At 47.1% G+C, this 18,063-nt stretch overlaps 1 protein-coding gene across 2 annotated transcripts in view; it reads left to right on the top strand.

The window, feature by feature from the left end:
* Window positions 1-2,069: 2,069 nt before the first annotated feature.
* NRBP1 (nuclear receptor binding protein 1) overlaps window positions 2,070-18,063 on the top strand; it is a 75,002-nt gene continuing 59,008 nt past the window's right edge. For both annotated transcript variants that reach the window (XM_074947250.1, XM_074947249.1), the window contains exons 1-2: window positions 2,070-2,194; window positions 3,661-3,897. In XM_074947250.1, coding sequence (XP_074803351.1) covers window positions 3,682-3,897 — 216 coding nt within the window. In that variant the 5' untranslated portion in view covers window positions 2,070-2,194; window positions 3,661-3,681. The remainder of the gene's footprint in view (window positions 2,195-3,660; window positions 3,898-18,063) is intronic.

Raw genomic sequence — 18,063 nt, 5'->3', positions numbered from 1 at the left:
GTTTCTACAACTGCATAGGGGGATGGGCTCTTGTCACCTGGGGAAGTAGGGAAGACAGTTTGGATTGATAGTGTTAATTTTGAAACCATGAGGTTTAAAAACTTGATTTTTAAAAACGGAACCTTAGATTCTGGATCCTGACTCTGTAGTGATGAAAGCCACTCTGTAATGTAGACAGCTGTTATCAGGTTAGACTGGCCCAGTACAGGACTGTAGGCCCACATTAGATTTGGATGAACTATGTTTTTAAATTGAGTTGTGATATTGGCATGACCAACAGGCCCAAAGCACGTGACCAAAAAGGAAATCATACAAAAGAAGAGTTGTTGTGTTAAACTTATAGTGACCCTTTGAAATACAAGCATTCCCTTTTTTAAGGTTTGAGCTGAAGTACTAGAAATAAAACACCGTTAACTGCAGTAAATACTTGGCTATATAAAAAACTCCTTCACCTGACCTTAGCTAAGGTTCAGTAATTGGTAATGACATCACTTTATGTTAAGCATATAAAAATAAACTCTTAAAGGGTTCATTGCTAATATCTGCCTGACCAAGTTGGAGCTGACCAATGAGTCTAAGGACCCCTGGCTTTAGCCCATTTGTAAGTACCTTGATCAAATGCTTTTGTTCTGTTTGGCTGAGGTAAATTGCTATTTATGTAGGCTTTTTAGGCATGGTTAGCTCAATTGCATAAACACCATTTGACCTTTGGGGTTGAATAAAGGAATTTATGGTTAAATTAGTGTCATGGTAATACTCTGCATAAATAATAACTCCAACACCCAGGCAGGGGCTCCACAGAGCAGAAGGGAGGAGAGTAGAATCCAGGTAGCAAATGCAAGGCTTTCCCCAGCCTACTGTAGGGAAGGGGAGCATGTGTTCATGAACAGCCAGAATGAGATTAGTAGATTCTAAAGCCACAAGGAACCATTGTGATCATCTAGTCTGGCCTCCTGTAAAAAACAGACAGAGAATGACCCACAATTATTCCTAGAGCAAATCTTTTATAAAACCTTTCAATCTTGATTGAAAAATTGCCCATGATGGAGAATCTACCATGACCCTTAGTGAATTGTTCCAGTGGTTAATTACTCTCACTGTGACAAAATGTACACCTTATTTCCAGTCTGAATTTCTCTAATTTCAGCTTCCAGCCACTGGATAGTGTTAAACGTTTTTCTGCCAGACTGAAAAACCCATGATCAAATATTTGTTCCACCTGTCAGTACTTATGGACTGCGATCCAGGTAGCCTTCTCTTTCTCCTGCCAAATAGACTGAGCACTATAAGGGAGGCTTTCTAATCCTTGAATCATTCTCGTGGGCCCTCTCTGACCCCTCTCCTGTTGATCAACATCTGACTTGAGCTGTACTTGACACCTGAACTGGTCACAGCAGTCCAGCAGTGGTGGCACCAGTGCCAGATTCAGAGGGAAAATCACCTCGCTGCTCCTACTGGAAGTTCTCCGTACCCCTGTTAGCCCCTTGGGTTGCAGCCTGGCCCATATTCAGCTATTACTCACCAGGGCCCCAGCTTTCTTTGGGAGTTGCTGCCCCAGGCCGCACGCCTGGTGCCTGCAGGGACGAGGGGGGGCCCCCAGCTGGGGGCAGGGCAGGCTGCGCCCATCCCCCTGGCCTCACGCCTGGTGCCTGCCTGGACGGGGGGGCCCCCAGCTGGGGGCAGGGCAGGCTGCGCCCATCCCCCTGGCCTCACGCCTGGTGCCTGCCTGGACGGGGGGGCCCCCAGCTGGGGGCAGGGCAGGCTGCGCCCATCCCCCTGGCCTCACGCCTGGTGCCTGCCTAGACGGGGGGTCCCCCAGCTGGGGGCAGGGCAGGCTGCGCCCATCCCCCTGGCCTCATGCCTGGTGCCTGCCTAGACGGGGGGGGCCCCCAGCTGGGGGCAGGGCAGGCTGCGCCCATCCCCCTGGCCCCGGGCCGCCCCGCCCCAGCCAGGGCTGCCGGCCAGAGCGTTCCAGAGGCCCCGCCCCCAGCGCGGTCCCTGCCCGGCTGGAGGGGCGGGCTCTGCCCGGGTGCCGTCCAATCGGGAGGCGGCGGCGGCGGGCCGGGCGCGTGCCATTGGTCCGCCCGTGCGGGCCGCCAGCAGGGTGCGTTGCGCCGCGCTGCGGTTAGTGCCGTGGCTGTCGGCGACGTAGCGAGCGGCCCCGGGGAGAGCGGGAGGCGCCGGGCCCAGCCCGGTGAGTGCGGCCTGTCGGCGGGGTGTGGGGGCTGCGGGCCGCGGCGGGGTGTGTGTGTGGGGGGGGCCCGAGGCCCGGGGGTGGCCGGGGGGTCAGAGACGGGGGGGGGCCCGAGGCCCGGCGAGGGGCTGGGGGGGGCCCGAGGTCCGGCGGGGGGTGCTGGGCCCGAGGCGGGGCGAGGGGCTGGGGGGGGCCCAAGGCGGGGCGAGGGGCGCGGCGGGGGGCCCGAGGCCCGGCGAGGGGCTGGGGGGGGCCCGAGGCGGGGCGAGGGGCGGGGCGGGGCGAGGGGCTGGGGGGGGCCCGAGGCGGGGCGAGGGGCGCGGCGGGGGGCCCGAGGCGGGGCGAGGGGCTGGGGGGGGCCCGAGGCGGGGCGGGGGGCGCGGCGGGGGGCCCGAGGCCCGGCGAGGGGCTGGGGGGGGCCCGAGGTCCGGCGGGGGGTGCTGGGCCCGAGGCAGGGCGGGGGGCGCGGCGGGGGGCTGGGGGGGGCCCAAGGCGGGGCGAGGGGCGCGGCGGGGGGCGGGGTTCCCGAGGTCCGGCGGGGGGTGCTTGGCCCGAGGCGGGGCGGGGGGCGCGGTGAGGGGCCCGAGGCTTGGGGGGGGTCTCCGGGCGGAGCGGGCACTGACTGGGGTTCCCGAGCGGGGTTCCCAGGCTCGAATCTGCTTCTCCCCGTTCCCCGGGCGGGCCGGAGACGTCCCATTCCCGGGAGCTGGCGGGGCGGGCGGCGACTGGTGTGTGGGGTCTGCCCCGTTAGCCAAGACCGAGCTTGGGCACTGGCTGGGCAAGCCCCCGGCGGGTGCTCGCCAGCTTGCCGGTGCTTTATGAGCTCGTGACACTTCCCCATAGCAGAGTTGGCCCCAAATCCGCCTCTTCCCCGGTCTAGGGATCTGCTGCACCGAAACGATTCTGGGAAGTCTCCGAGAACGGCCGACGGTGCTGCTGGCTGGGTCCCAGGCCACTGGTACCCATGTGCAGGGCTCGCTCTTTGCACCTCTGCTAATGCCCAGAAAAATGCAGCTTTGCTTGCCTGAGCAGCAAGATTTCTCCCCCTTAACCAAGCCCTTGTTCCTGAGCCTTCCCAGAAAGCAAGGCCTGCAGCTGAAGTGTGTGAGAGAGACAGAGGGCCCCCCACAGTGATTGACCCAGAACTGTCTGTAGGGGAATGGGAAACGAGCAAAACTCTTCGCCTTCTGGTGGATCCGATTTCACAGAGAGAATGTTCTCCTGGCTGCCGTACTTCAGGAACTTGTGGGGTGAGCTCACTTGTTGACCACTGCAGATCTGCTTTGGGCCCAGACACCAAGTGCTGCTTTGCTAAGTCTTAGAAGAATCAAGTCAAACTCTTCATCCTGAGTGAGCTGCCCTGAGCTGGAGAGTGGCTGTCCTTGGGGAATATCCGCTCCACTTTCCTTAGTACAGTGCTGGGTGCTTGACTAGAGGTGGTATATGAGCTTTGTCATGGTTTCCAGGTACTAGAGTTGCATCCCATCATGTCTGAAGGAGAAGCCAAGCAGGTTCCCAGCAGTGGCTCAGACACAAAGCCAGAATCCACATCTTCTGGGCCAGGAATGACCTCCGTGTCTCCACCAGTGACTTCTGCAGCTCCAGCAGCACCCCAGGAGGAGGAGGAAGAGGAGGAGAGTGAAGATGAGTCTGAAATCCTTGAAGAATCTCCTTGTGGACGGTGGCAAAAGAGACGTGAAGAGGTCAGTGCCCAGCAAATGAGCAAGGGGCAGGAAATTTGTAATGTTGTGAAGGCCAAGACTGTAACAGGTTCAAAAAAGAACTAGATAAATTCATGGAGGATAGATCCATCAATGGCTATTAGCCAGGATGCGCAGGGATGGTGTCCGTAGCCTCTGTTTGCCAGAAGCTGGGAGTGGGCGATGGGATGGATCACTTGATGATTCCCTAGGCATTGACCACTGTCAGAAGACAGGATACTGGGCTAGAGGGACCTTTGGTCTAACCCAGTATGGCTGTTCTTATGTTCTAATGGCCTCTATTGAGGGTGTGAAACACAGAAAATAGGGGATGTGATGAGGATCAGAGGTGGGGGCCTATGTGAGCTTGTGAAATGCTGTACTTTCTTTTGGGTATAGCTAGTGTTTGGGGCTGGTGCAGAGTTACAATTCCCCAGGAAGAACATGGTGGGATGAGGAAGCTCAGCCTCGGGATGAGGAACTGCTCTGTGGTCTGGCTAGAAGTGAACTAATCTGTCTGAGTAGCCCAGGGCCTCTTGTCCTGTGGTTGTCATGTGACTACCTCAAAGTGAGCAGGACAGATTGGTTCCATCAGTTCTTTTTATTAGTGAGTGGTCCAGTCATAGAACCTGGTTCCCTTCCTGAGCTGAACTGTTCCCTACCTCTCTCAAAGTAGCTTTCTTCTGTTGGTTCCTTTACATCCATCTCTCCCTCACCCTGTCGTCATTTCCAGATGATAGTTTGCTTTACCCTGTTTGCGTAAGAGAATGAGACAACATACTGAATGTACCTGAGTGCTACTGAATAGCACTTCACATGATGGTGGAGTTATCTCCTACCTAATCCCCTTTGGACGGTGGCAAAAGAGAGAACTTCACAAGCCCCGTTTGAAAATGATTTTCCTCAGTCTCTGGAATATCGAGTCCAGGGGCCTATCTGTGGTCTCTGTTTGTTAGGGTTTATTTCTCTTTTTATCCAAGCTGGGTTAGAGCTGGTGCAGTTTACTTCTGCACAGAAAATGGGCAACAGAGAAGTGAGGGATGGTGTCAAGTTTCCTTCCCCACTCTAGGGTACAGATGTGGGGACCTGCATGAAAGACCCCCTAAGCTTATTCTTACCAGCTTAGGTTAAAAACTTCCCCAAGGTACAAACTTTGCCTTGTCCTTGAACCCTATGCTGCCATCACCAAGCGTCTTACACAAAGACCAGGGAAAGAGCCCACTTGGAGACGTCTTCCCGCAAAATATTCCCCCAAGTCCTACGCCCCCTTTCCTGGGGAAGGCTTGATAAGAATCCTCACCAATTTGTAGAGGTGAACACAGACCCAAACCCTTGGATCTTAAGAACAGAGAAAAATCAATCAGGTTCTTAAAAGAAGAATTTTAATGAAAGAAAAGGTAAAAGAATCACCTCTGTAAACTCAGGATGGTAAATACCTTACAGGGTAATCAGATTCAAAATCAAAAACAGAATCTCTCTAGGCAAAATCTTAAATTACAAAAAGACACAAAAGCAGGAATATCCATTCCACCCAGCACAGCTTATTTTACCAGCCATTAAACAAAAGGAAATCTAATGCATTTCTAGCTAGATTACTTACTAACTAACAGGGGTTGTGAGTCTGCATTCCTGATCTATTCCTGGCAAAAGCATCACACAGACTCTTTGTCCCCCCCGCCCTCCCCCGCTCCCGATTTGAAAGTATCTTGTCTCCTCATTGGTCATTTGGGTCAGGTGCCTGCCAAGTTACCTTAGCTTCTTAACCCTTTACAGGTGAAAGGGTTTTGCCTCTGGCCAGGAGGGATTTTATAGCACTGTATGCAGAAAGGTGGTTACCCTTCCCTTTATATTTATGACAGATGGTATTTGTGGCATCAGTGCACATGTCTCATCAAGCCCTTTGTTGTTGGTTATCCAGAAAGCGTTGGCCAATTTGTGTTTTGCTGTCTTTGTCTGGTGTGGTGACTGAGACCTTCTCTGATGTAGAGGTTACCACAATCATCCACCCCTCTGTCAGCTGCTGGCTGGACTCTTGCAGTTGTGGCTGTATTTCGGGCTTGACTTGGAACTTCAGCCAGTGCAAAATACTGCCTTTTAAGTAGGGGCACGCCATGTAAACTTGACTCACATGCTGCTTGCTCTCACTAAGCTCCTGATGCACAGCAGGGTTTTGTTTGCCCTTTATAAAGCCCCCAGTGGGCTGTCACAGACGCTAGCTTCCTTCCATCCTCCACTGTGGCCCGTGCATTTCACGCAGTCCTAGTGGTCTGTTACCAGAGCTGACCTCCAGGCAGGTGACAGGACTTGTCTGTGAGGAATGCTTGGGTCTGGGATTTGCTTCCTGATGCGGTCTGCTAAAACAAATGCGATCTTGAGGATCGTGCAAGACACACCCCATCCTCTCTTCTCAAAGCTTGGCTTTACTAGGGAAAAAAAAGTGCACACTTACTTCATGTCCGGTATTATTAGGTAACTTCTTTGTGAAGACAAGGCAGTGGTAGTTTTAACACTTAAGTTAGAAGGTCAAGGTGAACCCAAGGCTTGCTCATAGTCTTGATATTGACCTGCTAATACATGCAAAAACCATGTGGTGCCTTGTTCTCATTTTATCTCATGTTAGCTAATACCAGGTAAGAGCACACCTTGTTTCCTAGTAAAGGCATACCCTTGATGGGTACAAGGAGGGTATGTACACGCTTAATAACTGCCTGCTTGTGTGTGGTGGGATGATAGTCTACAGTTATGTGAGCACATGTTTTCTTCATAGGACCCCATCTTCCTAAGCACCCGGGATGGATGGTGTTTAAGGAATGAGACAGCTGCTCAGTATTTCTGTATGACGTCTTAACTCAGTATGTGGGTCCGTGTCTCATTGATGGCACACCCAGATATCCACACATGGAATGACTAATGGCTTCATGGGCTTTTCTGTGGTGCTTATCACTGGCGTATTGGAGCCTAACAAACATTAAATAATTTCTCTACAGCATGCTTGTGTGGTAGAGGGGGTTTTTGCAGATAGGGAAACTGAGAAACAGACAGATTAAGGCCAAAAGTTGCAAACGTCTCCAGCTGTCTGTTTTCCAGAATATTTGGCATTTCTATAAGGTTAGGTGGGAAAATGTGGCAATATTTAATGGTGGAAAACCTAAAATAAGTGAGCAAAGGGACCTGTCCAATGCCACACAGTGAGTCAGTGCCAGAACTCAGGGCCCACTAACTCTTCATTTTTCCAGATCAAACTGCCTTCCTGCTAGAGATGCTCAGCATCTACAGTTCCCTTTGATTTCAGCTGAAGTAGAGTGCTTACCACTTCTGAAAGTCAGGCTCCATGTATCTCAAGTGAGGCACCCAGAAAATGAGGAACACACAGCTAGTGGCTGCCTATGCCAATTTTGGCTTGACTTGCCCAATGGTCACATGGGAAGTGTGTGTGTGTTGGATAGCATATTTTTTTTTTCTGGGTGGTAGTCCGTTATCTTAACCATGTGGTCAGCCTTCCTCTTTCTGCAGAGAAGCCTTCCTGAAGGCTCGCCTACATGGGGAAAGTGACCATGCTAGCTGTAGCCGAATAAACTATTCACGAATAGCTCCTTGTGTGGATGCTGTTCTGGAATCAGTCACTTTATTTCAGATAAATTGTTATGGAAGTGCACTAATTATTCTGGAATTAAAGTGACTTTGATTCCAATACAGTGTTCACAGAAGGAGCTAGAGTGGAACAACTGTTCAGCTAATTTCTCTGTGTAGACAAACTTTTATTCACTACACACCACCTCCTAACTTTTGCAGCAGTGAGGTAGTGATCCTGTTGAAAACCCTCTAGTCATTACACAGCTGATTCATTCCCTGAGCATCATCCATCCTGTGCACTGAAAGAAGCAGATGCCTGTGGAACAAAATAGTGTGTGATCGTTAGTCTACATCATGATGGATATGCATTGGGGAACAGAATTAAAGTTGCACAGGCAACCTTCATTTTGACATTTCTTTTCTTTTGAATCATTGACTTTGCGACCTAAATAACATTCTTTTAGTGTAGTTTGGTGTATGTAATGGCCTAGGTTTCTTTACAATTATACAGAATTTGGCAGTGGGTTTTAATCTAGTGAGACCATATGTAGCAGCTGGAGAACATTGGGGCCCTGGCAAGTCACCAAGAAGAGGGCAGGTTTGCACTAGGATTTGCTAATAGAATGATGATCGCTATTAAGTGCTTATCTTTTTTATTGTACACTTTATTGGGTACCAAGGGAACATGTTCAGAAATGTTTTTTTTTCCTTTCTGCTTCACTCTCCTATCAGTCTTGCAATAGGACAACCCCCTACAAGGGGTTTGTAGTTGCAAAGTGTATAGTTTGAGTCACAAGTGAGGAAAAAAGCCTTAAAATGCTGCACAGTTGTCTTCAGTAGTTTTCCTCCCACTTCCTTGTTTCTCAGCCATTCTTCCCCATAAATATATATCCCTTGACTGAGCCCAAACGTGGAAAGTGGTGCGTGAATGGAAACAAGTTTTTATAGTGACATCCCACATTCGTAGCCAGAGAGCTGGGAAAATTCTATATGCCAGAGACCAACTCAAATTCTTTCTAAGAACTTACAGTTCTTTATGCAGGTTATTGAATAACAACACTTTGAATCAGTGAAATGCAGGATAGAAACATTACAAGTTTTAATATGGGTAAGTGTGTACATCTAGGACAAAGAATGGAAGCCATACTCACCTGACTGGGGGGATTCTATCCTGGGAACCAGTGACTCTGGAAAAGATTTGGGGTTGTGGTGGATAATAAGTAGAAGATGAGCTCCCAGTGTGATGCTGTGGCCAAAAGAGCTAATGCAATCCATGGATGCATAAACATGATCTATATACCTGCATGAGGATCAAATATTTGATGATGGGCTCTTCAGTCTGTCAGAGAAAGATAACATGATCCAATGGCTGGAAGCTGAAGCTAGACAAATTCACACCGGAAATAAGGCCTAAAGTTTTAAATGAGTAATTAACCATGGGAACAATTTACCGAGGGTCATGGTAGATTCTCCATTAGTGGAAATTCTTAAATCAAGATTGGATGTATTTCTAAAAGATGTGCTCTAGGAATTATTTTGGGGCAGTTCTCTAGCATGTGTTATACAGGAGGTCCGACTAGATGATCACAATGGTTCCTTCTGGCCTTGGAATATAGGAATTGTTAATGCACACCTTCATGGGCTGTTCCGTGATCCTAAGTGCATAATATGGTTACCTAGCAGCTTCTCATCAGAATTGCCCCTTTGAAAATTGCCTCAGATTCCCACCACAGGGTTTGTGTGCTCCTTGTGGTGGATTTGGGGCTAAGGTTGTGGGGTCCCAGCTGTGGATAGCTGTGTCAGCAAAACACTTAAACATCTCCAAGATCTGTCTTGAGTGGTAACAGCTAATTTAGACCACAGCATTTTGTGTGTATGGCAGCAGTCTTCCTCAGGTCTGGGAAATGTACTCAGTGTCGCACCTAAATACAAGGTTAAACAGATTGTGTACTAACTACTTATGCTAAACTTTCTAAGGGACCATTTCAGGTGAAATGGCCTGTTAACACTCCTGTAGTCTTAGGACAAAAAGTCACCAGTTTAGTGAGATTCCTTTGTAACTCTTTGCAGTCAGCTTAATTTTGTATAATCAAGTAATTTTGTATCATCTGGAAACTTTGCTACCTCACTGTTTACCCCCTTTTCCAGATTGATTATGAATATGTTGAACAGCGCAGGTCCCAGTGCAGATCTGTGGCAGACCCTGCTATTTACCTCTCATGCTATTTACGGCACTTACTAGAAAACTACCTTTCCCTTCCCATGGTGCTCAGTGGGTATTTCACTAAGCAATGAAAACCAAAGAATGACCAAGAACCCCAGATCTCACAATGTTTCTCTGGCAGCTTTAGCTGATTTTCAGCCTTCCTAGTGCACTGTCCAGAGAGTACATCGGGTCTTGTATGCATCCCTGGGCCAGAACAAATTAATCTTTGTCCACTAAAGCCCTACCTTTACAAAAAGGATATGTTTCAATGTTAGCTCAATCAGGTTATCTCATCAGGATTGAAAAGCCCTGTTGCAATACAGCCAAGGAAGTTGGAAGTTAGATTAGCTCGCTCTTTTAGCCTTGGCTCGCCTAGCTAAAACATAGCTTTAAATGTGTTAAAAATCTAATGTAGACAAGACTTATCCTGAGTTAGACTGCTGTTCCCCAGGGTAAAATGCAAACGGTTATAACCTGGAACAAGCATTTCATTAGTGTCCACACTAGCCTTTACAAACATGTTAGTTGACAGACAACCAACATGAGGTAAAAACTCTGGTGTAGACATAGAACAGAATTTGTTTTAATTCGTTGTTAGAACTTTCCAGCCCTCTGGTATTACACTGGGGTCTGCAGACCCCTTGTGACTGGCACTTGAGCCAGAGGCACCTGTGCACAGCTGGCATGCTTAGCAGAAGTAAATAGTACTGGGCCTGTGTGTTCGCGTTTCTCTAGGAACCAGGTTGCTTTCTCAGCTTGCTCCAGATGGGAGGACACTGATTGCATCCAATTACACACAAGTGCCTGAAGTTTTTTTCAACCACCTTGAAAGAGCATCTAAATTTTTATTGAATACTGTAATAATATCAGAGTAGGAGCCGTGTTAGTCTGTATTCACATAAAGAAAAGGAGGACTTGTGGCACCTTAGAAACTAACAGATTTATTTGAGCGTAAGCTCTCGTGAGCTATAGCTCACTTCATCGGATGCATGCAGTGGAAAATACAGTGGGGAGATTTATATACACAGAGAACATGAAACAATGGGTATTATCATACACACTGTAAGGAGAATGATCACTTAAGATGAGCTAATACCAGCAGGAGAGTGGGGGGGGGGCGGAGAAAACCTTTTGTAGTGATGATCAAGGTGGGCCATTTCCAGCAGTTGACAAGAACTTCTGAGGAATGGGGGTGGGGGAGGGGGTAAACATGGGGAAATAGTTTTACTTTGTATAATGACCCATCCACTCCCAGTCTCTATTCAAGCCTAAGTTAATTGTATCCAGTTTGCAAATTAATTCCAATTCAGCAGTCTCTCGTTGGAGTCTGTTTTTGAAGTCTTTTTGTTGTAATATTGCGACTTTTAGGTCTGTAATCGAGTGACCAGAGAGATTGAAGTGTTCTCCGACTGGTTTATGAATGTTATAATTCTTGACATCTGATTTGTGTCCATTTATTCTTTTACATAGAGACTGTCCAGTTTGACCAATGTACATGGCAGTGGGGCATTGTGGGCACATGATGGCATAGATCACACTGGTGGATGTGCAGGTGAATGAGCCTCTGATAGTGTGGCTGATGTGATTAGGCCCTATGATGGTGTCCCCTGAATAGATATGTGGACACAATTGGCAACGGGCTTTGTTGCAAGGATAGGTTCCTGGGTTAGTGTGTTTGTTGTGTGGTGTGTGGTTGCTGGTGAGTATTTGCTTCAGGTTGGGGGGCTGTCTGTAAGCAAGGACTGGCCTGTCTCCCAAGATCTGTGAGAGTGATGGGTCGTCCTTCAGGGTAGGTTGTAGATCCTTGAGGATGCGTTGGAGAGGTTTTAGTTGGGGGCTGAAGGTGATGGCTAGTGGCGTTCTGTTATTTTCTTTGTTGGGCCTGTCCTGTAGTAGGTGACTTCTGGGTACTCTTCTGGCTCTGTCAGTCTGTTTCTTCACTTCAGCAGGTGGGTATTGTAGTTGTAAGAACGCTTGATAGAGATCTTGTAGGTGTTTGCCTCTGTCTGAGGGGTTGGAGCAAATGCGGTTGTATCGTAGAGCTTGGCTGTAGACAATGGATCGTGTGGTGTGGTCTGGGTGAAAGCTGGAGTCATGTAGGTAGGAATAGCGGTCAGTAGGTTTCCGGTATAGGGTGGTGTTTATGTGACCATCGCTTATTAGCACCGTAGTGTCCAGGAAGTGAATCTCTTGTGTGGATCTCTCCAGTCAGAAAACTGACCAGTTAGTCTTACCCTTTTTCCTGTCTTTTAACCAGATACTTATTCATGAGGACCGTCCCTGTTATCCCCTAACTCCTTACTTTGCTTAAGAGCCTTTGGTGAGGGACCTTGGCAAACACTTTCTGAAGAACACTAAATCCACTAGATCACCCTTGTCCATGTATGTGTTGACCCTTTGAGACAATTCTCATAGACTGGTGAGGCATGATTTTTCTCTTCACAAAGGCCATGTTGACGGTTCCCCAACAAATCATGTTAATCTATGAGTCTGATTCTTTTCTTTTCTGTAGCTTCAACCAGTTTGCCTGGTTCTGAAGTAAGGCTTACTGACTTATAATTGCCAGGGTTGCCTTTGGAGCCCTTTAAAAAAAAAAAAAAAAAATTGTAAAAGTATAATTAGACAGGACAAAAAAAAAAATCTGAAGAGCAACTACCAAAAGACAAAAAAACTAACAGCAAATAATTGTCACATTAGCTGTCTTCCAGTCATCTGGTGCAGAGGCTGATTTAAGGGATAGGTTACATACCACATTTATTAGTTCTGAAATTTCATATTTAAATTCCTTCGGAACTCTTGAGTGAATACCATCAGGTCCTGGTGACTTATTCCTGTTCAATTTATCAGTTTGTTTCAAAACTCTGACACCTCAATTTGGGACAGTTCCTCAGATTTGTCACCTAAAAAGAACGGTTCAGGTGCAGAAATCACTCCTATCCCCTGCAGTGAAGAACAATGCAAAGAATTCATGTAGCTTCTTTGCAAGGGCCTTGTCTTCCTTGAGTGCTCCTTCAGCGACTCAATTTGTCCAGCAGCCCCACTGATTGTCTGTCATGCTTCCTGCTTCTGATGTACTTGAAACAATTATTTGCTGTTAGTTTTTTTTGTCTTTTGGTAGTTGCTCTTCAGATTTTTTTTTTTGTCCTGTCTAATTATACTTTTACACTTGATTTAGCCACAATTTGTTCCTATCCCTTTTCCTCAGTAGGATCTCACTTCCCATTTTAAAATGATGTTTTTGTCTCTAACCGCCTCTTTTACTGTGTTTTGCTGTGGTGGCATGTTTTTGGTCCTCTTACTGTGTTTTTTTTTTTTTTTAATTTGGGGTGTATATATATAGTTTGAATCTCTGTGGTGGTGGTAAAAAGTTTCCATGCAGCTTGCAGGCATTTCACTCTTGTCACTGTTCCTTTGAATTACTGTTTAACTAGGGGCCTCGTTTTTGTGTAGTTCCCCTTCTTGAAATTAAATGCTAATGTGGTGGGTGTCTTTGGTATTTCCCCCACCCAGAAGAATGATAAATTTAATTACATTGTGGTCCCTATTACTGAGCAGTTCAACTACATTCATATATATATATGTATATATGTGTATATACACACACACATACACTCTTGGACCAGATCCTGTGCGCCATTTAGGACTAATTCAGGAATTGCCTCTCCCCTTGTGGATTCCAAGACCAGCTGCTGTAAAAAGCAGTCTTTAGTGTTGTCTAGAAACTTCTCTGCATCCCGTCCTGAAGTGATCTGTCCCAATCAATATGGGGATAGTTGAAATCCTCCATTATTGTTGGGTTTTCTGTATTTTTAGCCTCTCTAACCTCCCTGATCATTTCACAGTCACTATCACCATCCTGGTCAGGTGGTCGGTAGTATGTTCCTGCTTCTATACTCTCATTATTTAGCATGGAATTTCTGTCCATAGAGATTCTGTGGTACAGTTTGATTCTTTTAAGATTTTTATGATGTTTGACTCTTCTTTCACATATAGTGACACTCCCCCACCAGCATGACCTATTCTGTCATTCCTATGTATCGTTTACTATCAGACATCAAGAATTATAACATTCAAAAACCAGTCGGAGAACACGTCAACCTCCCTGGTCACCCAGTTTCAGACCTAAAAGTTGCAGTTCTCCAACAAAAAAACTTCAAACACAGACTCCGATGAGAAACTGCAGAATTGGAATTTAATTTACAAACTGGACACCATTAAATTAGGCTTGAATAAAGGCTGGGAGTGCCACAAGTACTCCTTGTGGTATCGTCCCCCTGCCCCCCCCCCCCCCCCGATACAGACTAACATGGCTACCACTCTGAAATCTGGTATTATTGTGTCCCATTGATTATCATTGTTCCACCAAGATTCTGTGATGCCTATTATATCAATATCCTTATTTAGTACGTCACTAAGGTTCACCCATCTTAATAATTCTTGCATTTGTATACAAATACTTATAAAATTTATCAATATTTAGTTGTCTGCCTTCATGTGGTGTAATTCAATTGGACTGTTCTATTTGACTAATTCTCTTCAGTTCCTGCCTGTACTTTAACTTCTGTTCCTCTTCTCTTTACTGAGATATAGAGAATCCACATTAATCTTCCTCTAAGGGATATGTCTTTCTGAACCGTATGCCTCTCCATATCTTTTGTCTTTCTCGTGCCCTTAATGTAAAAACTCCTCTATGGCCTTTTAATTTGACATACCAGCAATCTGGTTTGGTTTAGGTGGAGCCCATCCTGCCTGTATAGGGTCCTCCTTTCCCAAAAGGTTTCCTAGTTTTGGATGAGCCTGAATCCTTCCTCCTTACACCATTGTCTCATCCACACAGTGAGACCCTGCAGTTCTGCCTGTCTAACTGGCCCTGCGCGTGGAACTGGAAGCATGTCAGAGAGTGGCTCCCATGGAGTCCTGGACTTTAATCTTTTACCTAGCAGCCTAAATTTGGCCTCCAGGACCTCTCTCCTCTTTCCCTACGGCGCTCCTAGATGTATTGAGAGGTCCACAAACTTTGCACTTGGCAGGCAACTTATCATACAGTTCTCCCGCTCATCACAAACCCAACTATCTGTATTTCTAATTCTAGATTATCTGTTATCTAGGGGTCCCCTTGCCTTGCGTGGTATACTTAGTGCACAAGGATACCGTTACATCATCTGTACGGAGGGTTCAAACTATGCAATTGTTTCTCTCCACTCCCTCTTGACGTTCTCCTTCCCAAATACTTTCCCCCTCCTCAACAACACAGAGGCTGTTAGACTGGGGGTTGGATTGCTCTGCTGTGTCCCGGGTAGGGATGTAAATAGCGGCTAAAGAAAGTAACCGTGTAACTGATAAAACTTTATCAATCGGTTACACGGTTAAACATTTAGCCGGGGAACTAGGGAGGTCCGGGGGGGTGCTGCAGCACCCCATGTTTTAAGTGGGGTTCCGCTGCCTGCTGCTGCGCCCCTGCGACCAGGTACTTCAGCTGCCGCCCCGGGTGCAGGGCTGGCAGCTGAGTCCTGGGCTCCGGGGTCTGTGGAATTTAATTGTTAACCGTTTACTAAAACTGATAAGACTGGTTAACCGGTTAAACTTCTATATCCCTAGTCCCAGAAGACTTGTCTATGTACAGCTCTGTCTCCCTTAGCTCCTCCAGTTGAGTCACTCTGGTCTCCAGAGCCTGTACGCTGTCTCTGAGTGCTGGAGCTGTTTGCCCTGAATGCACACACATTACACCTGCCCCCAAGGCCAGTCGTACATGCTGCATTCAGTGCAATAAACTGGATACCCCTCCCCCCCCCCCACTCGGCTACTGGACTTCTGCCTCCGTTATTTTTACTCTTGCTGGTTTTTTTTGTTTGTTTTTGGTTGAGGGGAGTTATTGGCCCAAGTTTAGAGAGTGTTTGTTAGGTATATCTGGCTCTCATGCTCCTTCTCTAAACTCTCTTGCAAAACTCTTGTTTGGTGCTCCTGTTTGCTAGCTCTTGTAGTCTCTTACGAGCTGGCATTTTAAACCACATATTCTCTGTGAGTCAGGCCACCCCTTTGGCAAGGAATCCTAAAGGGTTAGGAATCAAAGCATGGCAGGCCAGACCCCCATTAGGAAGCTCTCGGCCTTGCCTAGCAGGTTGCTAGGCTCAGCACACAGCCCCCCAAACAGACCACACTATAAACTTCAGTCAAGCAGGCACGTGGCAACCAAGCACACAACAACAGACAGATAGCAAACTCACCCCAGGGGTCGTGTAGTTGCTCCTCCTTTACCTGGAGAACTCCCTTGCAAAACTCCTGTTGGCTGCTCTTGTTTACTAGCTCCTCCTGAAGTACTTCTTCACACAACAACACACAGTAGGCCTGTGGAACTCCTTGCTTGGAGATATTATGAAGACCAAAAGTATAAATGGGATTAAAAAAAAAAAATTATAGAGGATAACCATTGACGGACCTGTTAGGAGATGGTAAGGGTTGCAACCCCACACTCTGGGTGTCCCTAAATCTGTGCCTGTCAGAAGCTGGGACTGGACGACAGGGAATGGATCACTCAATAAATTGCCCTGATCTGTTTATTCCCTCTGAAGCACCTGGCATTGGCCCCTGTAGGAAGACAGAATCCTGGGCTAGATGGACCATTGGTCTGACCCAGAATGGCCGTTCTGATGCTTAGCCATAAGGAGCTTTCTTGAGGTCTGTTCCACTGTCACCTGCCGATTGTTGGATCACCAGCTCTGCAGGCTTCTATTTATGTGCAGTCAGTTGAGATTGATTGAGCTTCTAAGGAACCTTTCTGTGGACTGGAGTCCAAATACTGACAAGAATGCCCTAATGCAGGGGATCTCAAGACATTTTTTGGTGGCCTCAGAGTGCGGCCACCAACTCTTGCTGGTGGCTGCTCTGACAATTTTTCCTAAAATACTTAATTAACATTAAGAAAAACAAATATGCAGATATACATGTCCAAATCACTGTAATTTGTTTATGTAGGTTTTTATTGCAGACTCCAACAATAAAAGTAACATACAGTTGTCTCTATTCCTTACTGGACCTAAACAGAATAGACACAAATACTGTGCTTTGCACATTCTCCTTTTTTTATTGTTTTGCTTTTTTGGTTGCTTTGCGGGGGGGAAGAGAAACACCTTGATAGCTAGTAAGTCTGTTTCTGTGAAAAGCTATATTTGTATGTTAGGTAACATTGCCTTGCCCACCACAATCACTGCCCAGGAGGCTGTGGCCACATTTGAGAAATGCTGCCCTAATGTCTGAGCCACATGAGGTCAGGATAGCAGGGTTTGCTTTAAAAAAATAAAACAAAGTTTGCCGCTTAAAGCACCCATGGATACGTGGGACTAGTTGGCCTGATCAGAGGGCTGGAGTTTGCCCTGCGAGAAGTGATAGAATACTCATGTCACTCGGTAGGTAGCAGTTTTCATGTGCTGTGATGGAGGAATAGCACTACACACCAACCGTTGACAGGGTGAATCTTAGTTGAGAACCCTTAATTGACAAGGGAAGTGCTTTTCATTGCTCATTGTCCTGAGCTAAGCCCTCAGGTAAGTTTAAAACAAGGTGAGAACGCGTACGTGGAGGAGGAAGGTCCACGGTCTTCCTGGCACTTCAGTAAAATAGTGTGCTGGGGCTAAAGCATCAGAGATGTGGCATCCAGAGGGCCCAGGCTGCTCAGAAGAGAGGCCTTGTGCAGCAAGGCAGTGTGGTCTACGGAGTGGTTGCAATACTCCTTAAAGCTGCATGGATTGTGATGTTGAGGACAGCAGTCCTCATTCGCCTTCTAATACCCTAGTTCATGGGAGGGCTGCTCCATGTACTGCTAGGGTTGTTTTGAGTTAACTTCTTTGCCTTGATGACGGTGCTAAAGGAAACTAGATTTCTTCTTACCAGTACAATTGATTGCCCACCTAATGGTGGTAGTCATTTTGCATATTAATTTAGCTATGCTGAAGGATGGGCATATTCCCTCCCAATACATGGATCTTTCTTGATTTGGAGTTGTAGTCTTATGTCACAAAGCTCTTGGGACCTCTGGACTGCTATTTGTCAGAATATTACTTTTTACTAGACATCTGTCAACAGCTACAGTCCACAGACTTAACGAGATACTGGCCAAATATTCAGTCCTCTATAAACCGTAGTCCATGTGGGAAATGTGATTTGGTTGATGTCCTCATCCCCACTTCCGGTCTCAAGTCATCTGTTTCCATCTTGAACAGGCCATTAACTTATCTCATTCCCCCGTTTCCCCTTTTACACCCCTGCTATGACTACTTGGGTGTGAGTTCACCTGGATATAGAAAAAGGCTTTCAGCTAATCAAAAGGCAGCAGCCATTGCAGGCCTTTATTCTGTGTTTTCTTAGAATTTGCAAAGCTATTATTTGAAGATATA

This window comes from Natator depressus, chromosome 3 (genome assembly GCF_965152275.1).
Source record: "Natator depressus isolate rNatDep1 chromosome 3, rNatDep2.hap1, whole genome shotgun sequence".
NCBI lineage: Eukaryota > Metazoa > Chordata > Testudines > Cheloniidae > Natator > Natator depressus.
The sequence above is the reverse complement of the archived record's forward strand: the minus strand, read 5'-3'. Positions and strand labels throughout refer to the sequence as shown.